Genomic DNA, 21,315 nt, shown 5'->3' on the forward strand with positions numbered 1-21,315 from the left:
TGAGTCCCTGCTGTCAGAGCTGAGAGGTCATCAGGCGACCTCACCTGCACAAACACGATGATTCAATTAAAGCGTTCTGTCATGAAATTACATAGAGAGAAAGTTTGAACTTTACATTTTCCACTGCAGATGGATGATGTCACTGCAGAAATGCTTTTGAAAAGCTATTTAATCAAGTGGAGGTCTTCTTGATCAAATCAGTGGGAATGTGGGGGTCTAAATGAAAATGTCAACCAGTTTCATGCAGCAGGATCCCCCGGTACGAAGACGAGATGTTTCCTCCCTGACGTCAGTAAATCACGCTGCACTAAACGATACACGCCATCATCAGTCCCGTCAGCTGCTCTCCTGCCGTGTCTGTCCTCTTGTCTGTTGATCTGTCTCATTGCTAAAGATTTTATGTACGAAATAAATACATTTTTACAGAACTGCTCTGTGGTGTTGGTTCATTTAAATGCTGATGTGGATCAACTTTGCAGGTGATAGACAACAAACAGAAACAAAAACTATAGCCTCAAAAAAACTTGGAATTAAAAGCAAATGAACACAAGTCAATTTAGACAGTTTCTAGGTTTATATCAATTTCAATTCCCCTATCAATTGTATTGTGTATAAAAATTAATTTCACATTCACCAAAAGAAAAAAATATATACTTTACTGTAAAAAAAAAAAAGAGGGCATTATAAGTGTTTGCAAGGGAGTGAATGAGTTAATCTCAACCATCTAGTGAAGTCTGGCATGCTTTAATTATCACTTTTCTTTTTTTTTACTTTAAGTTGTATAAACTGACAGGCACAAAAGAGCATCCCAACAACCTCCTTGAGCTACTAAAAACTGTCACATAAATTAATGAGGTCAAAACCTCTAAGCAGAAACAACATGAATATCATCAAACTCAAATTAACACCAAAGGCTGAAAAACTACTTGTGTTCCTTCCTGTTATGATCCTTGAAAATATGTTGGGTTTTTGTGTCGATGTTTGAGTTTAAGGACATTATTCTACGTGTAGTATGAAATGCATGTTTCCTTTAGGGGAAAACAAATTGTTAAAACAGCTCAAAGGATTTTTTTTTTTTTAAATCCAAATAAAAAAAAATCAATTTCATCTGAAGAAACAGATTTTTTTAGGGAAGAATTATCTAGCTGTCGCAACTACACCTGAGAAGTTTATTGCTGCCGTCATGTTTTTGAAGCACATTCCCCCCCCTTTTTTTTTTTAAGTGTAAAAAGCCCCCACTGTTTCCTCATTTCCTACTGCCGGCTCATCGCTGGTCAGATCTGTAGCCGACATCCCACATACTACAAAACTGAGTACGAGCAGAGGAACTGAGAGGAGAATGTTTCATTTTAAACACTTGAATCTCTAAATGTTTCATTTCTGGCTGCACATCAACCATCATTCCCCCTCCCTCCTTTATTTCACGAACAGTTAAAAGACAAAAATTAACCGTCACCAATCTGACAGATCCAACAATTTAAAGGGAAACTTCCTCCAGAAAACACTTCTCCTTCCTCCAGCTGCTCGTCATCACTTCTCACCAGGATGTGGGATGGAAAAGAAACAACTCCTGGGTTTAATACCACCTGGCATCGTCAAGGCAACACATCAGGGATGACATGAGTCTACGTATACTTTAACAAAAAGAATTTATTACAGTATTTGACATCTCACTATTTTTTCCATCACCTATAAACAATCTAGGAAATGAACACAGAAGAAAGAGTTTAATCTACAAGGCCTCATAGCACACGGTTAGTAAAGAGTGATGTGCAGAAAGCGCTCCAGCTCTCATGTCGTCTGTCTGGTAATCACTTGTTGGCTTTAAATAGGAGCAGACATCTGTCCGCTAAAAGCTCTCGGTGGCCGACTTATCATCCTGCAGGAGTTATTCTGAAGTCAGAGCGAAAACATGACTTTTACTTTATCTGGAGCGTTTTAATGAGGCTGTCCCTTGTGTCGCGAGAGATTCCTCCCTGCTCATATGATCGGTATTCCAGGTGCAGCAGAGTTTCAAGTCAGTCTGGAAAGATGGAATTAAAAAGAATCTGAGTTTAAATGATTCTGTGATTTAGGAAAAATACTTGAACAACTTAAAGCTCAGTGACTAAGCAGTGGTTTTAGAGTTAATACAGGCAGAAGGAGAAAGTTCTCACCAAATACTTTTGACATACATAGTTTTTAATGACATCGTTTCAGTCTAAACAGGTTCCTTCAAAAAAAATTATCATTTAATTGTTAAGGATGAATATTTTAGCTGATTCTTTTTGTCGGCCATTCCTTTCGCCATCATCAAAGTCACTAGATGGTGTGTGTGACCTGCCATTTATCTGCTGATGTCAGGTATTTAAAAAAAACCTATATAGTCTTGTCCGACAAAAAGAATCAGCAAATTAAATTGTAATGCCATGGACAAAATGAACTCTATTAAATCATGAATATTTAGTTTTCTGATTACCAGTAGGATTCCTTGTCCACAAAGGCATTGAAGAAAGAACTTCAAAGCATTTAGGTTTGTAATGATGCTCATATAAATACATACAGTACAATCAGTGCACTTAAAGGCCTTGTTGCCATTCACATAATCAACACGGTTACACTTTACTGAACATGAAACACTAATTCACGTCTCCTCTCTTCTCCCAGACAGTGAGATTTTCCATCCACTTACGTACACAAAAGAGGCGATGAGTTTTGTGGAGGAGGTTGCAGCGAGGAAACACTGACATGTTCTGCATGAAAATATCCAAGTGTTTTGAAAATATACAAACTCTTATGTTGCTTTATAGTGTTTGATTTGCAGCATCAGTTTCCCTCCCCTGCATCTCTCCCTCTTTCTCCCTGGAAGGAGATAAGGCACAATGAAACAACGAGAGCGAGTGAAGCGAGGAGACGTGTTGGCAGAATGAAAAGCACCTGTCACCACCGACAAACACGGGAGCGTGACTCACTGCAAACCGCACAAACATTCATGCACAAGAAATAAACCGGAAATGGGTTTTGGTACTGGATAGAACAGGTGTAGAACTCGTGTAAAAAGATAAATCAGAGTAAAGGTTAGAGGAGAAGACTTCACTAAGTTCGGTTCAGGCTTTAAATCCCACTGACTCATCTGTTCCAGACTGACACAAACTCCCTTCCAGAGACGATTTGGGTCCCAGTTGGAGGAAATATTTAGGAAAAGCTTAGCTCGACTCCCTCCTACCTGCGAGGGTTTTAGTGGGTTTGATCATGTGTTTTACTGGCTGCTCCCCTCGCCGCCCTCCTCCTCCTCTTCCTCCATCTCAATCAGAGCAGCGTGGCGATTGGCCTGCGAGCCCTCGCTGAAGAAAACCTTCTTAATCACACCGGACTTTGGCGCCCGGATCGTGTGCTGCGGAGACAGAAGCGAGCGTCAAGAGTCGGCTCCTTCACACGCTCAGCAGAGGGTGAAGGATGCAAGTATGCTCCCTAGTGATGCACCGATTGTTCGGTAACCGAAATTGTTCGGCCGAAAATGGCAAAAAAACACTTTCGGTGTTCGGTGGAATAAGTGGGGAAAAAAAACGAACAATTAATAACGGCGTTGTAATATAATGAAATAGACTGGCCGCTCCGTAATGGTTGCGCAGCACATAAATCGTTGGCCAACCAAAAACTAACCACATAAGAATTTACCTAACATTCACCAGCAGGTGGAACCAAAACAACATAAATCAATCTATTACAGGTGCGTTTAGATGACGAAATCAAACGAAATCGAAGAGCAGCGTGGAGTGAAGTGGTGCGGTGCAAACATGTCCGCAGTGTGGAGTGGAAGTATTTTAGAGTGGCAAAGAATAATACAAGAATGGCTGTTTGCAATGAATGTTCTGCTCAAATATCTAGAGGGTGCACATCTGCAAAGTCTTTCAGCACTACAAGTTTGATCTATCATTTGAAATGATAAAAAACCCTGAGCGCTTTAATGCATTTTTATTGTTTTAAGGCCTATGTTACAATGTTCAGTAAGTTAAGCCTAACGTAAGCTCAAAGATGGCCAAAAATTGATTTAGCTAATTTATTCATTTTAAGTTATTGTTCTTTGCTTGTATAATGTCTGCTGGAATATTTAAGAAATGCTGGGAAATTAAAAAATGTTCAGTTTTTTATGTTCAACAAATGTTTTCTACCTTGTAAGTTTGTAAAAGATTTTTTTCTTTTAAAAGCATGCCTAAATCAAATGTATTTGATTTATGCAATGGTGAAAAAATTGGCAAAATAAATGAAAAACTGCGAAGAACCATGTTCGGTATTGTTCGGTATTCGGCCAAGTGTTTATTATTATTTTCGGTTTCGGCCACAAATTTTCATTTCGGTGCATCACTAATGCTCCCCTCACCTCCATCTTCATGGCGATCATGACCATCAACGGATCTCCAACAGCCACTTTGTCTCCGGCTTTGACCAGAACCTGAACACAAAACAGCACAAATTCAAGTCTCTGTCCAACATCCCTTACAAATAATGTACAAGTCGCTGCCTTCTCTTTTTAATTTGTGACTACATCACCTTGGATATAGTAAAACAGTAAAACACTCATACAAGCCTCAACGAATAAAAATTATAGACAAAGGGGAAGCAAAGAAGAGCAATTCTTCACACCTTTAATTTTACTGTCACCGAGTGTAAATGAGTCGCTGAAAGAGCTCTGTTCCACTATCCATTCTTCCTGGTGTCTTGTTATGGCTTACTCAAATTCAAAGAGCAGATTTACATCAGTACTTAGCATTTATCTGACGGTATTCAAGTTGCTTCAACAGAATACACATCTGAGCAGTAATTCAATAAGGCTGTGACCTCATCCATATTTATCTTTTCCCAGGCATCTGTCGGTTTTTAATTAAAAATCCCGACATGAAAGGAGGTGAAGCAGAATTCACTTCTGCTTTGGCAGGAAGATGAAATCTAATTCCTCTTTTAGATGGAGGACAGCGCCCGCAAACCCCAGACAGCTGGGCGTATTCTAATACGTGTAATTCCAGATTAATCGAGGCCCATCGACCGGCTTGTGATCCACGATGTTCAGTCCTGCAGCTGCGTGAGGACAGGAAGAGGACTGGAGGAAGCAGCCAGTCAGATTCAGACTGAAGAAGTTTGATTTTCTTAAATATGAGTCTGAATGTTGGCTAGGATGTATTTAAAGGTCTGCCTGAATGGGAGCAATCCCTCTGAGTCCACTCACCTTCTCGATGGTGCCGGTCATCGGGGCCACGGCTCCACCCTGAGCCCCCGACCCCCTCACGCCGGCCAGGTGCTTCGGCACCGGGACCGACACCTGGGAGTTCCCCTCCTGCAGGAGACGGGAGACAGTCGGAGAGTAAACTGACAGCAAGACGAAGGAACATCAATTATACAGACGTTTATCAGGCTGAAGCGGGTTTCAGTCCTTAAAGTTCAAGTGTTTTTAAGTTTTAGTTCCAGATTTCCCACAAATTCTTGATCCTGGTCTCGGACTCAACAGATGGGCATTTTAAGTTAATTTGTTACGACCAAGCTCCTTCCAGGAAAAGGGCTCCGCTTTTGTTTCTGTGATTCAACAAAAATAAAGGAGTTCAAACAAACATGCATGTCATTTAATATAAAAGTAAGCGAGAGGTTGAACTGCTGAGGGAAAGTAACACAGGTTCACGTTTATCAACAAGTCTTCACTTGGTTTCTTTTGAAAGTCTAAAAGTGAATTTGCTTAAATTAGATTTTGGAACTATACATTTAAGAAAGGGAAAAAAAAATAAAGTGAATTGTGCCTTTTTTCAATAATAAAAAGCCCTTCGTAGTTACATTTAGTGTACATGTAAGATTTGATTTACATGCTGGTGTCTGGGACGGTGGGATGAATGCGTCAACGTCGAGCCAAAAAGAAAAAGGAAAAACTTGAAAGAAGACAATTGTCCTGCTGTATTTTATTAAAGCAAACATAATATCACAGGATGTAACGGTTGGTGTTGGTGTGTGTCGGTGCTCAGGACGCACCGTTGAGAACAAGTGCACCGTGCTGTCCAGGATCACCAGTTTGGGACGAGACATCACTCCATTAACGGAGCAGTGCAAGAACGAAGCTCCACCTTCCACCTCCACCTCCCCTCTCACGTGGTGCACCTCCTCACCGACCTGGAAGAGGAGCCATGGATGCGTAAACACATCAGGGAGGCAGCATCAGCTGTGTGTTACCCGATATTTAAGAATAAAGCCATGTTTTTTACCCCGTTTCAGTTCTACTTTAGAGTTTTCCAGCTCACCTGCATACTGTAGCTTCCATCTTTGTTGTACGTGACGACCACGTCCACTTCTAGGAGACGGGCATAAAAAAAGGTTTGTGATTCAACAAGGTGAACATTATGACGGTGGTCAAAAGATGGAGACGGACGCAGCAGCGAGCCAGGGACTTGTTTCTTGGTCTTCAAAGACATTTAAAAAGAATCGCTTAATAATGAATACAAGTTCATTAACGAACCGTCAAACACTAGTGCATCACTGGGCTTAATTCAATTTCAGATAGATAGTTATGAGTCCAGTATAGTTTTCCTCATTTACTAATTCATATAAATACACTAATATCTCTTGAGCTCATTTTAACCCAAGCTTTCATTATTTTCTGTCACCAAACCCTCAATAATGCCACGTTTTTGATAGAACAGTGATATTTATATGGAGAAATTGAAGCACCACAAAGGTGCATCCATGTACAGCTGTATCTGCCTTTGGGAGCCAACTGCTTATTTAAAGTCATTTTTATTAAGGCCGAGCTGTTTTATCAAAAAGATAAAAGGTTTAACTGTGAATCTTCGACTTTAACAGGTTCAACTCTATTATGTGAATTAGTGCTGAAATGATCATTTAAGAAAAGTTTCAGACCTGGACCGCGAACCCTCATATTGTGGATCACAATATGAGGGTTGTGGCATGTCGAAGTTTCTTTTACTTATATGTCCCCTTTAGATACTACAAATATAAGGATTTGCTGGTTTAATACATTTAATTGGACTTTCTTCAACATAAAGAAAAGGTCACATGAACTCTGAACACTAATGTTTACGGTAATAGCACACGTGTTACTTACTCTTGTCGCCCAGCTGTAGCGTCAAGTTTCTATTGAAGCAGATGTTGCTTCTCCAGCCACTGCTGGAGCCAAACGGCGAGAAAGGATCTGGAAAAAGACACACCGGTGTAAACATTTCACCTGACTTTTGTCCTCACACCGAGCGTGATCCCTGTGCCTCACCCGTGGAGTTCTGCGTGAACTCCTGCGTGCCGCTCTTCTCCTGCAGCACCAGGCCCAGGGCGGCCTGGCAGATCGTGGCAGCAGAGGGCGCTCTCGGGGCGGGGAAGAGGTCGGCGTAGTGCTGCGGGATGAAACTGGTGGTCACGTTCCCCGCCTCGAACTCCGGGTGGTTCGAGAGGCTCAGCAAAAAGTCTATGTTCGTGTTCAGTCCAACAATCTGCAGAGAAAAAAAAAAAGAAAAAAAGTACGAAGACTTAACAACAGAAACTACCTGTCCTGTTAACAATACTTGTAAATAGGGATGGGTGATATTTTACCGTTCACGATATACCGTCAAAAAAATTCCCCACGGTAAGAATTTGTCATCTCGCGATAAAAACAATAAATTCCCGTTGATGACGTTTTTGTGTAAAGCTGATTTATGGTTCTGCGTTAAATCCACGCATAACGTACGTGAAGGAAGGAAGGAAGGAAGGAAGGAAGGAAGGAAGGAAGGAAGGAAGGAAGGAAGGAAGGAAGGAAGGAAGGAAGGAAGGAAGGAAGGAAGGAAGGAAGGAAGGAAGGAAGGAAGGAAGGAAGGAAGGAAATGAGCCTGAAAGAAAGAAAGAAAGAAAGAAAGAAAGAAAGAAAGAAAGAAAGAAAGAAAGAAAGAAAGAAATGAGCCAAAAAGAAAGAAGGAAAGAAAGATATGAGCCTGAAAGAAAGAAATGAGCCTGAAAGAAAGAAAGATATGAGCCTGAAAGAAAGAAATGAGCCTGAAAGAAAGAAAGAAAGAAAGAAAGAAAGAAAGAAAGAAAGAAAGAAAGAAAGAAAGAAAGAAAGAAAGAAAGAAAGAAAGAAAGAAAGAAAGAAAGAAAGAAAGAATTCCTGTTGATGACGTTTTAGAATTGGTATTCTTTTATCGTTATCGGGATAAATGCCAGAAATTATTGTGATAATTTTTTAGTCCATACCGCCCATCCCTACTTGTAAAGCTTTATTTCAATGTGCGTCTTACATTATACTGTCGTAAACAATACCGCAGTTTCTTTAAGGCAGCAGATCGGTCTTCTCCCCACACCACAAGTTTGGCGATCATTGGATCGTAATGAGCCGACACCTCGTCTCCTGCAAGCAGACACAGCTGTTAAACCCCACGGTTTGTTTTATTTGAGTCGGGCCCTGCTCAAGAACAAAGAAAGAGAAAAGTGCAAATAGACAGAGCTCCATCTGCACACCTGCTGTTCCACAGATCTTTTAATGCACCATGTTATATCAGCTCCTTGGTGAGAGACTGAATGAAACAAAGTCAGTGCAGAGCTGTTCACACCCCACCTTCTCGGACTCCGGTCTCTATGCGAGTGTGTTGGTCCGCTGCAGGTGTGGACAGATGCAGCAGAGGCCCTGCTCCCGGGAGGAAGTCGTTGTTTGGGTCCTCGGCGTAGATGCGGGCCTCAAAGGAGTGTCCTGTTAGGATGATGTCATTCTGGAGGAGGGGCAGGCGCTCCCCTGCTGCCACCTGCAGGACGATTGCAAAAAGCGCATCCGGTTTCAATCAGGATAAAAAGGTCCAGGTCCCAAACACATTTCAGCTGTTTCCTCTAGAGCTGGGTATCGATTCAAATGTCAAGAATCGATTCGATTCTGATTCTTAAGATTCAGAATCGATTATCACCATTTGATTCGGTTCGATATTGATTTGGGTTAGTGTTGCCTGGATTATATGACTGTAAAATAACTATTGAAATAATAATTTCACAATAATTATTGTGAAATAACTAAGAAATAAATAACTCAAATAGGCATTTCAATATCCATTTAAAGTGCAAATGAAGTGAAATTGCAACAGCTCAAGCAGTAAACAAATTATTTTAGCTTGTCTGATTTATTCAGTCACCAGACACACAGCTTGCCATGAAACACCCGGCATTTTTCAGGTATTTCATGACAAACCGTGTCTGATAACAGAGAAACCAAACAAGCTATAGTAAATATAGATAATATGAACTTCATTGAACTAATATAACATTTAGAAATTTAAGCTGAAATGTCCAGCATTTTCTCTAAAGAAAAGTTCATTTAGTTCAGGAGTTTTCAAAACTACTGGGATTAAAGTTCACCAGGCAAAAATGTAATGATGGAAAAAAAATTAAAAATACATTTCATTAAAAAAAATAAATAAATAAAAAAAATCGATCTTTAGACATACAAATCGATTTTTAGGAATTAATATGAGAATCGATTTAGAATCAGAAAATTGATTTTTTTCAACACAGGCCTAGTTTCCTCTCCCGTCTCACCCTGAGCTGCCACTCCACCAGGTCGGTTCCAGTGATCATCTCGGAGACGGGATGCTCCACCTGCAGCCTTGTGTTCATCTCCATGAAGTAGAAGTTGTGCTGGGCGTCCATTATGAACTCCACTGTGCCTACAAGAAGAAAACAAAGGAGAGGATGTCACGTACTCTGTGTTCAGGGTCGTAGTTGCTGCTGCTGCTGATGGCGAGTGCAGGTCGGCATTAGTGAGTCTCACCTGCCCCGACGTAATTTACTGCTTTTGCTGCTTTGACAGCTGCCTCTCCAAGTTTCCTCCGGACATCAGGACTTATTCCAGGCTGGAAAATGCACACGGCAGTGTGTGAAAGCACAGTGGAGTGAATCAACGGCTAACATAAACATCTTTATGTGATTCTGTTTTATACTACAGATCCACATGACCCATGTGTAAAGTGTCAATAGAGAGCTGAATCTGATTTTGAAAAAAGAAGCAAAGATCCCCTTTTCCAAGACAAACAGCTGCTTTAAAGAATTAACTTGTGGACTTTTGGAAACAGAAATTACAAAAAGATTTCCAACATCCTGTTATTTTACCATGAGAACAGCTTGACAAACAGGGTTAAAATGTTGAGAAAAGAAAGTAATGTAATGTCAGAAGATATTAGGAAGCATCAAAAAGCTGGCTCTGCAACCACCACTCATCACTCACCCCTGGTGCTTCCTCTATGATCTTCTGATGTCTCCTCTGGACGCTGCAGTCCCTCTCAAACAGATAGACAGCGTTGCCATGCATGTCCCCAAAAACCTGAACCTCAACGTGTCTGCAGAGTACAAAGATGTACATTTGTTCCACAAGTTCAAGCAATGTAGCGGCGTTACAGGCTGATTATCAGTGAGCGAGTACCTGGGGTCCTCTACAAACTTCTCCACCAGCATGACGTCATCATTGAAGGACTTCCTGCCCTCTCGTCTCGCTGACTCCAACTGCTCCAAGAAGTCTGAGTCTGACCGGGAAATTCGCATTCCCTAAAACAAGACGCAGTTATCTAAAGCGTTCTGCAGTCACACTGTGAATTATTTCAGCTATTCTGCTTGCTCTCACTTTCCCTCCTCCACCACGAACTGCCTTGATCATCACAGGGAATCCGATGCGGGCGGCCTCCGCCTGCAGCGTCTCATTTGATTGGTCCTCTCCGTGGTAACCACCAATAATTGGCACCCCAGCAGCTGACATGATATGTTTGGATGTGCTTGGAAAGAAAAGAAATACAAATAAATTGATACAACAATTTTCATGAGATGTCTACAGTCTAGGACTGGGCGATATATCGAGATTTTAATATATATCGATATATTTTCAAACGCGATATGGTACGAGACAATATCGTTTATATCGATTTAAAAAAAATAATAATAATAATTTTTTTTTTATGATTTTGATATAGCTTATTTTTTCTGACAAATTGACTTGAATGTTTTATTTGAGATTTGCACAAATGTTTTATTTGCACAACTGTCAACCTCAGTGGAAAAGTCTGCCTGTTACTGTCTACATTGTATTAATCGCACAGTGTATTTTCATTTAATTGTTATGCAGGAAAGGGATATTTGTTTTATTTTATTCAAGAAGCATTTTTATTCTATGCAGGCAGTTTATTTTTATTTCATTTGTTTTATACATTTTGATATTGTGCAGACCTCTGTTAATAAAGGTACCTGTGTGACATTTGGCACAAGGCTTTGTATTAAAACTGACTGTTTTTTTAAGGGTTTGCCTCAGAAAAAAATGAAGCTAACAGAGATGCTAACAGAGATGCTATGCTATAATGCTTCGGGGGAAACCCCAATTATGTCACAGAAAAAATATCGATATATATCGAGTATCGCCATTTAGCTAGAAAATATCGAGATATGACTTTTGGTCCATATCGCCCAGCCCTACTACAGTCTTCTCAACACTTATTTCAAAATAATTAATATATATTACCTCTTAATGCCCATGTCTCTGATGGCAGAGGAAGGAGGGCCGATGAAGATTATTCCATCCTGTTTACACGCTTCTGCAAACTCTGTGTTTTCTGAAAGAAATCCATATCCAGGATGGACTGCCTGCACGGGCGTACATGCAGTTGGAAAGTTTAAAAAGAAAATGTGAAAAATACAAAAACAAACCCGGGCTGTTAAGTACAATAAAATGGAAAAAAAAGTAATTTTTAGCAGGATTACTCACATGTGACCCTGACTTTTTTGCCACATCCAAAACTTTCTCCATACAAAGGTAACTCTGCTGGGAGGCGGGCGGGCCGATGTGGTAGGCCTCATCTGCCTACCAAGCAAACATCAAAAAGTCTCATGGGTTCATTAAAGTAGCTGCAGGGAGGAGTGAAACACAGAAAAGCATGCACACCAGCGCTTTTCTCACCATGGCCACATGCATGGAGTCTCTGTCTGCGTCACTGTACACCGCCACGGAGCGCACGCCCATCTTCTTCGCAGTCCGCATCACACGACATGCGATTTCTCCGCGATTGGCGATCAGCACCTTTTCGATCCTCTGTACCCCTGCAGTCATGATGTCTTTTTTAATGGTATTCTTGACTTAAAGCTCAAGAATAATCTCTAGTGCTTAATATGTGCATTTGCAACCTGATGATAGCTACGACAACAGCTGGCAAGGCAAGACAAGTGTATTTGTATAGCACAATTCAATACAAGGTAATTCAAAGTGCTTTACATCAACATTAAAAGCAGTAAGACACAATTAAACAGTACGGTAAATAACAAATAAAATTATAAGAAAAGAGGTAAAATAATAAAAAGCACAAGTTGTTAAAAAGTAAGGGCAGTAGAGTACAGCAGGTAAGTATTTCATTTAAGAGTACGCTTCAATGTTTTTAGGCCTGATTTAAAGGATCTACAGTTGGAGCAGACCTCAGGTCTACAGGAAGTTTGTTCCACCGGTGAGGAGCAGAATAACTGAACGCTGCCTCACCTTGCTTGGTTCTGGTTCTTGGGACAAACAACAAACCAGATCCAGATGAACCTCAGGGGTCTGGGAGCTTCATAGGAACTAACAGGTCCAGCATGTATTTTGGTCCAAGACCATTCAGTGCTGTGTAGACCAGCAGTAAGATTTTAAACTCTATCCTTTGACTCACTGGAAGTCAGTGTAGCGATTTCATGTCCGGGTGTAATGTGGTCCAGTTTCAGAATCAGAATCAGCTTTATTGGCCAGGTTCGAACATTGTCCAACAAGGAATTTGACTCCGGTAATTTCGCTCTTTCGCAGTAAATAAACAAATGTGGTATTTTTGACATATGTACAGAATAAACATCTAAGGTGCAGCAGTTTGAGGTAGGGAAAAAGAAAAAAGGACAGCTGTGAATAAAATAAAATAACCTATTTACAATTTTACCATTTTACAATTTTACAAAACAAATGATACAAAAAATACAAAAAAATTATACAAAAGAAATACAAAAGGTTTTTGTAACAGTTTAAAATCCAGTTTAACTAAAAATTTAATCAACATAACTTTTTAGGTATTTATGAATATAAAAGGTGCTGGTTTTTGTAGCTATTTGCCTAAATCATCATTGCCAGTCAAGCAAACAACTACATAATGTGTTTGACAGGCTATGATCAGCAGCATTATGGATAAATGGAAAACTGCTCTTACAAAAGTTATTCCCTCATTATGGTGTTGAGTTTGGAGATAGAAACCACTATCAGTCATAATGATCACGTGACTTGTCACAGGTGAACCTGAACAAAGTAAACTAAAGAAGTCACTCACCTCCTGAAGCAAGCCTCACGCCTCTTTTGGTCCATGACAACTTTCTAAAGAGGACGAGAAACAACTTATATTACTTATGTTATAAGCTGAGCAGATATTGCCATGACAGAAAAGCTGAATGAAAACAAGTGCGATGACAATCTCCTGATCACAGATACAGTTGTAGCTGTCACACTAGCAGCACTAGCTTTATTTAACCTTGCTCAGATCACATCTCATTTTCTAGTTCTCACAATGACAACAAAAAACTATCTACCTCCAAAAGCCTGGCTGAAAAAAAGACCTTTTGTGAGCCTGTTACAAACCTAGGACTCAATAAATGATTTATATCTTAAGTATAAGTCTGAGTGGTTAGCTCAGGTGCAAGCTTGCAAACTTGATAAGAAAATTACACTGACTAAACATCGAGACAGTGAATTATGCCGCTGCAGAAACCAGTCAGATTTAAGGGATTATTTAATTTAATTGAGCTGCACTCACTGTGTGAATCTCCTCAGACCCTGCAGGTTTGGAAAGCTCAGGATAACTGCAGCCATAGTTAGCAGCAGTCCAGGCTAGTGGGGCTAACAGGCTAAATGACCACCAGAGGATAAAGCGAAGTTATAATTGATCACACTGTTCATTTACAGTATGTTTTATTCCCAAAGGCTGCTCAAAATTGACCTTAAAACAAAAATATTAAATAACGCAATTAAATTATTACATTAGCACAAAAAAGAAAGCAGTGACAAATTATTTTAATCAATTTCTTGTGTTTTTGACCCCACCGAGGACCCGTAGTGGAGATAGCCAATGAGAGAGAGAGATGAGGAGGCGGAGAAGGACGCTGCAGTTACCATGTTCCACCAGCAGGTGGAAGTGTTTCTACAAGCTTCTGCACCACGTAAAGTGGAAGAAATAATACACACAAACATGTAGACTTTATCTAATAGTACGGTAATAATAATACACGACGATTAATCATTGATAAAAACAAACTTTGACTTTATTTATTGTCTAATTCAGTGAGGGTTTTTTTATTCCCTGTTTCATTATTTTATTAAATAACAACTGAAAATGCATAAAACTATGTACAGAATTAAAAAAAGAAAAATGCTATAACAACAACAGCCAAGTGGGGAAAATATAGAAAAGTAATAACAATAATAATTTATTTAAACCCATTTATTCCCATTAATTTTAATTTTTAATTTAATGTTATAGTTTTATTCTGTTTAACATTTTTTAGAGGTATTTGTTTTATTTATTTATTTATTTCTTGTAATGTTTTTACTATTATATTTTATTGTTGTAGACTGATTATTTTTTAGCCTTAATTCTTGAACTTTTATCATTATTTCATTTTAATTAACTATATTGTATGTCAGTGTGCATTCGTCAAAATGTTAAGCACTTTGTATTTCATGTACTTGGATGAAAGGTGCTATACAAATAACATTTGATTTGATTTTATTTGATTAAGGGTCTGCTAGAGCCTATCCTAGCTTCCTTCTGGCAAAATTCAATTCAATTCAATTCAATTTTATTTATATAGCTTCTATTAAGTTGTCTCTAGGCGAGACCCAGAACATGACCCTCGAGCAATTAATACATAAACATAACATAAACAATGGCAGGTAAAAAACTCCCCTAGTGGGAGAAAAACCTTATATTTAAACTTTATTAAGCCAAACAGTGGCAAGGAAAATTCCCCTCTAGGAGGGAAGAAACCTTGAGCAGGACCAGGATTATAAGGGGGGACCCTCCTGCCGCAGGCCAGCTGGGCAGAGCAGGACAAGAGAAAACAGACAGGTCAACAGTCAATCAAGAGGTCACATATTAACAAAAACACTCACTCCCATGGGCCACACAGAAAGATCCCTGCCAGGATTTGAACAACAAAACCTTTTGCTTTGAGGTAACAATATTAACTACCTGTCCTTCCCCAATAATAATAATAATTATAATGATAACGAGAGTTTACATTTAAGACATCTCGTCAACAGAAACATTTTTTATTACTGAATATATCTCCATTTAACTTCACAAGATTAAAGTCTTTCGTATCCTGATCTGCGGCGTTCTCTGATGAGCAGGAGACTCAGCACGGTGATCAGTAGGAGACCAATCAATACGGCCCTGATGATGTGGGGAATTATTCTGCGATCAAAATCAGGCCAACACTCCAACGCTGAAACAAAACACAGGAAATGACCATATTTAAAGGTTGCTTAGGTAAAATACAGAGAAAAAATGTGAAGGAGCTGTGCGTCTTAGTATCAGCAGCAGAATGATCAACAAAGTTAAACAAAATGATACATTTTCTAAAAACTCAACCTGATCCAACCTGGAAGAGACTGAAAATATTTTTGTTTTTTTCGTCCTTTAGATTTTACTTTCCATGTGTTTTAATATATAGTTCTGCATATACAATCTTAATAATCATCTCCCCTCAAATGCACACTCACCTATTCCATATTGTCCATCTTGCAGACTGAAGGCCTGCATCTGCAGATGGCCCAGCTTGATGCTCAGCTGAGACCCCAGACGGATGCTCTGCTCTGTCGTGCACTTGAAGCTTTGACCACTAGCTGCCTCGAAAAGCTTCTTCTGGGTCACTGAACCCAAGTACGTTTTATCTGTGAGGAAGAGTATGTCAGAAAGAAACAGTCACTGTGATTTTGTGGTATACAGTACGAGCTACTAAAACATCTGTCATCTTCAGGAGAATTGCATCTGTGCTCTTACTGAAGCATCCTTTGCACGCAGGCTGAGGAGACAAGTATGCAGTCAGGTCGGCGACGTAGACGGATTCCTTTTCCTTTAGACGAAAATGCCAAAAAAAAAACTGAGGCTGATTTCATAAATACCGTAAACACAAATTCACAAACAATAAACACAAACAATTTCCATTTAAAAAAAAAGTACATTAAACTGTAATTACTCAGAACAGCTGCAGTAAAAGGGAACTGGACAGAACATTCAGTCTTATACCTTCCTGAAGGTGAAGTGCAGACCAGAAGCGTTGCCTGGTAGTGTAAGAGAGAGAAGAGCCTCGTCATTGCCGCAGTAACCACTGACCATAACCCTGGACGGGTTCAGGTTGAAAAACCAGGTCTTCTGAACACACAAAGAAAGAAATATCACTTTATTTGCAAATTCTGTCATCTTTTTCTCCCAGAATATTCAAAAATATGCGTTATTGTCCTGTAAAGATGCACTCTGGGCCTACCATTTCTGACAGCACGGTTCAGGAAACCCTTGATAGTTAATATTTAAGGATGCATATACTCAGTACTCGAGTTGTACAAAAAAATCAGGGGGGGATGGTGGATTTTATCATATGGGGACAGATAATTTGTGCTGATTACAAATAATATAATTTATTACAAATAATAGCACTGACCAAAACACCTGCAGAAATACTGCAGGAATGACATAGCAGCAGTTAAATGCAGCCTTCTGTAAGCTTTAAATATCCACTGGGCTTACATCAAATACATAAAAACACTTAAAAAACAGTTTTCTGAACTTATCAATATGATTCTCTCCTTCACAGGATAAGTAAAATGGATCACTGCAAAAACTCAAAATAAGAATTTTTGTCCTATTTCTAGTTAAAATGTCTCATTTTAGTAAAAAAAATCTTATTACACTTAAAACAAGACTAATCACTGAAAAAAAACAACAATTTTCACCTGTTTCAAGTAGATTTTCACTTAAAATAAGTAGAAAAATCTGCCAGTGGAACAAGATTTTTTTGCTTGTAATGAGAAGATAAATCTTGTCCCACTGGCAGATTTTTCTACTTATTTCAAGTGAAAATTTACTTGAAACAGGTGAATTGTCAAATAAGTTATTTTTCTGGTGATGACTCTAAATGTTGAAATAGCAGTAATACCACATTCATTGATGAAATGACATAAGGGATGGAAAGGGGGGATGGCAGTTTTACAGGGGGGGTGATTTTGACCATTTTTATTTCAGGGGGGATTCCATCCCTCCTCATCCCCCCTCAACTCGAGTACTGCATATACTTTTTTTTATTTACATATTTTCTATATATATTTACATATTTTCAGAGTGCACACTGTATGTGGTTAGTATTTGCCTTTTAAACTCAAATATTCATTTGAAAAGCTTCCTTTTTTTTAATATATATTTTTATCACTGAATGCTCCTACCTAAGTCAGTCCCAGGCATTGCTCAACCTCTACCAATTTGCATCTAATTTGGAATAGATCTGTCTACACCGAATGCTCCGAATTTAGATTTTAAAACATTGCGTTGTTGTTTCAGTTTATCCACATAATCTTCTTTCCTCTTGATGCTATTAACTTTTTTGCCCACATGTCTCTTCTGCTGCAAAGCACCCCTACACGATGATGCTGCCGGTTTTCATAGGTCATGGTTTGAATGATGTTCCCCTTTACCCTCGAAACAAAACAATGATCTTCATGAGTGAACAAGTCGTTTGTGGTCTCCTCAGACCACAGGACATGATTCCAGCTATTAGGGTCTTAAACTGTGATCTGACAGCATCTTTAGGAGGTGTGTCATTGTTGTCTTGGGTTTATTTGTGCGTTGTTCTCCTCTGGCGGCTGCTGGTAGCTGTGTGCTCCAGTGCTGTTTCCATCCATTAGCTATAGTGTTTTAATTGGGTCACTCTTCAGGCAAAACCATGAGTACACGCTGAACAGATCGCTGGTCACACACAAACACACTCACACTCCTATGGGCAGTTTAGTCACCACACACGTTTATGGACTCTGGACTCTGGGAGCTGAACCCGAGGATGAACCAAACTTGTGAATGTCCAAGATTTGCAAATTTCCCCTCTGTGGGTCTATTAAAGGATTATCTTATCTTATCTTATCTTCTTTTCTTGATGTTTTTGTTGATTTCTTTTGATTTTCTTGTAACGTCATGAATTTAGGCTCTTATGTTGAAGATCTTAAAATACAAAACATCAGCGTGTGTGCCCCCTGGTTAACTCTGATGATTTCAGTACGCCTGTTAAGCGTACCATTGAATGAGAGTCGTGTGATAAGGCCAAAATATGGAATACTAGTCACAAATCCTAAATGGCACAGATGCACAAGCATAAAAGCAAGACAATCGCAGCCTCTGACCTTCTCCTCAGTGACGATGAACTCTGCTCCCACCGTGGCTTTGATACACGGTGTCCCATCGCGGCCTATAATCACGTAGCTTCCTGTTACCACAATGAAAGACACAAAACAGTCAAACACCACATTTGATAAAAATTTGGGACCAAAGTTTGCAACATTATTATATTATTTGATCTTTTCATAACACGTTTCATTACACAGATTAAAAAACTGAAATATTACATTATCATCCACTTAAAAGAAAAATATTTTATAAAATTTGCCTGCACATGTTACACATCACCAAGGTGTTATTCTTTGAGTTGGGAGGTTAGAGACATATTACTGATCAAAGTGAATGGTTTTAAAATAAATATTGGCATTTTATGCCGTCAGTGTTTTTGAATTGAAGGCAGCACCAGTTAATGTACATCGATGGAGTGTTTGGAAATGATCAAATGTTCAGTTATGAACAGATATAATATGACCTCAAACAACTTTAAAACTAAAGGTTCTCCCTCCACAATTTCTGATAATGGTAATATTATTATTATTATTATTATAAAAATGGATATGATCAGGATGGATACCAGTGTACCGGGTGTCCTGTTGGAGTTTGTTGCAATAAACCTTGTTTTTGCGTGTACCTGTTGTCGGAGCGACTTCAGTGGGCTGCAGAACGGGCCGGTAGGTCTGATTCTCAGAGAGCGGATCAGCGTCCAGCAGGGAGCTGTTGTTTCTCTGCAGATGGACACCTGGTGGAGGAGGAGAGCAGTCGACCTCACTTTCTGTTGATCAAAGACTTGCTCTGATTTAATTCACAGAAAATGTCAACATTTCAATAGAAAAGCAGCTTGAACTCTGGAACAACACTTGGTGAGAGTTCTGTTCGCTTTTTGAGAATGTAAATATGGACAACAGTGGTTTTCAGCTCATTAAATCAAGAGGGAATGAAGGATGTGTAAGCATGTGGGAAACTTACAGAAGTGCTACAAACGGGAGAAGGCAAGGCAAGGCAAGTTTATTTTTATTACACATTTCAGCAACCAGGCAATTCAAGGTGCGTTACGTAATAAATATATGAAAAAAAGAAGAAGACCATAGAAAACAGATCAGGGAAATCAATCACTGACAGAAATGGCAAAGTCTTACAAAGAATTTACCATGATGATTTAATCCAACCAATCTAACTTTGGAAAAACACACAACAAACAGACAATGTCTATGTTTGCCTTTCATAAATAAAATAAATGCTTTTTGAAATCACAAACTTCTTCATGTAATCTTGACTAGAAATATATCGTAATCGTGGTTCGATGAGTCTAGGTACAGTAGGTTGATCTGAACCCGATTTAAGGTGGACTAGCTGTAAAAACAATCAGGGAAGTTTGCCCTTTTGTGTACGTCACAAACATAATTAAGGTTCCACTAATAACAAACTGTGTTTAATATGTAGTCTTTACAGGTTGAGGAGTTTGTGGGTTTTGCCTGTTTGTTTCTTTTGCGTCATGGCACCATGCAGTAAAAGAGCCTTCAAAACTTTCTTCAGAAAACCTATGAGGGATGTCACAGAGGATTTTAAAGTCTATGGACAGCACACAATGTAGTTTTTCAGTAAGTAGGCAGGCTGTAATCTGCCCCACCCAGACATAAACAACTTCTTATTGTGTGAACAAAACTTGGCCATCCATTCAGAACTTGGATGGGGAACACACAGTTGTACTGTATTTAAGCTGTATCATAGCAACAGCCTTATAAAACATTATTCATTCCTGTTAGTACAACTTAAAATCAAGAGAAATTGACTTTTCAGTTTCAAAAACCGCAACAGCGCGTGGAGCTTCGGCGGCCTCCTCAACAGCGGTACAAGCAGGGCCCATGTAGAGCAGCTTACATCTATTTCAGAGCAGCGCTGGTCAACTTCTTGGAGCGGAACATTTTGCAAATAAATCAGAAGGGAAAATAGATAAAATGTTTTCAATGTCACATCAAATGAGTAATCATGTTTGGGACAGGTAGGTAGACACTGTCAGAAAACAGAGTGCAGAAAAAAGCAGTTTCTTTCATCTATACCAACTTAAATTTGCAAGATAACTTTACATGTGAGCTGTAATGATAATAATGCTACACGAAATGGTTGTTTCACCAGCGCTTCTCTTCTTCTTTGTTTAAACCACAGGGTGACATTTAGCACGACTGTGGGACCACTGCAGACCACAGAACTAGAGTGTGGGACAGGAAACAAGAACCACCTCCTAGGTGTGAAACGTATGATGCTGAAAACATAGCAGTTACACCAAACTGCAGCTACGAGGATAAAACACTCTTTAAAGTAAGATCGAAACAGATCTTTCAGCACATATTTAATAAAACATAATTTTCTGCTGCAAGGCTTCATGCACATCTGTGACATGAAGTGTTACAGGACGGTAGTAAAAGAGGATAATCTCCCTGACATTTTTTCTCTTTTTCATTGCTGATCTGTAAGAAGTCTCCATCTACAATAAAATATTTAAAATCAACCAGGAAAAAGAGAAGAACGTGCTGACCTTTCGAATGCCGACAAAACTTACATTGAACAAAAGCAGCCAGGAAGAAAAGAGTCCATCCATCTGTGTGGCCACTGGGCACCATTGCTGGCCGAGGAATAAGGTTAGAGGATGCTACCAGAAAGGAAGTGCAGTGTAGAGCAGAGGTGTGGTTTGACTCGTCAATGTGAGAGTCACTAAACACCCCGAGCAACTAAGTGTGGGAAGTGCTGAGAGCTGAGCTGCCTCTCTCAGCACTGATGACACTGATGGCGAAAAGTCTGTTTGACAAGGAAACCGACGAGCTGAAGTGACAACATGGCATCAGTGCAAATGACTGAAGCTCAAATTCATCCACAGCAAAAAACAGATTTATAAATATGTGTTTAATGCAGGATTTGTTGC

The 21,315-nt window shown here is 39.4% G+C and overlaps 2 protein-coding genes across 3 annotated transcripts; both read right to left on the reverse strand.

Moving 5' to 3' along the window:
• Nucleotides 1-1,630: 1,630 nt before the first annotated feature.
• On the reverse strand, nt 1,631-14,030 carry mccc1 (methylcrotonyl-CoA carboxylase subunit). Of its 2 annotated transcripts, XM_061738628.1 has the most exons (20): nt 13,773-14,030; nt 13,293-13,336; nt 11,918-12,057; nt 11,726-11,821; nt 11,483-11,604; nt 10,598-10,745; nt 10,400-10,521; nt 10,205-10,316; nt 9,752-9,833; nt 9,520-9,647; nt 8,555-8,738; nt 8,238-8,347; nt 7,241-7,457; nt 7,079-7,165; nt 6,258-6,307; nt 5,992-6,129; nt 5,204-5,311; nt 4,361-4,432; nt 3,206-3,373; nt 1,631-2,023 (listed from the first exon to the last, which is right to left on the reverse strand). In XM_061738628.1, exons 1-19 carry the CDS (start codon nt 13,826-13,828, stop codon nt 3,239-3,241), a joined length of 2,151 nt encoding a protein of 716 aa, XP_061594612.1. In that variant the 5' UTR covers nt 13,829-14,030; the 3' UTR covers nt 1,631-2,023; nt 3,206-3,238. The 2 variants fall into 2 exon arrangements, with proteins under 2 accessions (XP_061594612.1, XP_061594611.1); XM_061738627.1 differs by having other exon boundaries at nt 1,631-3,373.
• Nucleotides 14,031-14,527: 497 nt separating this feature from the next.
• Nucleotides 14,528-21,045, reverse strand: lamp3 (lysosomal associated membrane protein 3). Its single transcript, XM_061737216.1, has 7 exons — nt 20,956-21,045; nt 19,030-19,137; nt 18,404-18,486; nt 16,266-16,391; nt 16,020-16,092; nt 15,740-15,910; nt 14,528-15,462 (listed from the first exon to the last, which is right to left on the reverse strand). The coding sequence occupies exons 1-7, from the start codon at nt 21,014-21,016 to the stop codon at nt 15,323-15,325; spliced, it is 762 nt and encodes a 253-aa protein (XP_061593200.1). The 5' UTR covers nt 21,017-21,045; the 3' UTR covers nt 14,528-15,322.
• Between the last annotated feature and the right edge of the window lie 270 nt (nt 21,046-21,315).

This window comes from Cololabis saira, chromosome 13 (genome assembly GCF_033807715.1).
Source record: "Cololabis saira isolate AMF1-May2022 chromosome 13, fColSai1.1, whole genome shotgun sequence".
Lineage (NCBI taxonomy): Eukaryota > Metazoa > Chordata > Actinopteri > Beloniformes > Belonidae > Cololabis > Cololabis saira.

Bases quoted from the DNA above. Each gene is read 5' to 3' on its own strand.
- lamp3 (XM_061737216.1), bottom strand. From the start codon at position 21,016: ATGGTGCCCAGTGGCCACACAGATGGATGGACTCTTTTCTTCCTGGCT. The intron at 19,138-20,955 runs GTAAGTTTTGTC...CTCCTCCACCAG, and splicing joins CCTGGCTGCTTTTGTTCAAT to GTGTCCATCTGCAGAGAAAC. The intron at 16,093-16,265 runs GTATAAGACTGA...TTTCGTCTAAAG, and splicing joins TGCACTTCACCTTCAGGAAG to GAAAAGGAATCCGTCTACGT.
- mccc1 (XM_061738628.1), bottom strand. From the start codon at position 13,828: ATGGCTGCAGTTATCCTGAGCTTTCCAAACCTGCAGGGTCTGAGGAGA. The intron at 10,522-10,597 runs GTGAGAGCAAGC...GTCTTGTTTTAG, and splicing joins TTCGTGGTGGAGGAGGGAAA to GGAATGCGAATTTCCCGGTC. The intron at 8,348-8,554 runs GTGGGGTGTGAA...GTCTGCTTGCAG, and splicing joins AGAGACCGGAGTCCGAGAAG to GAGACGAGGTGTCGGCTCAT.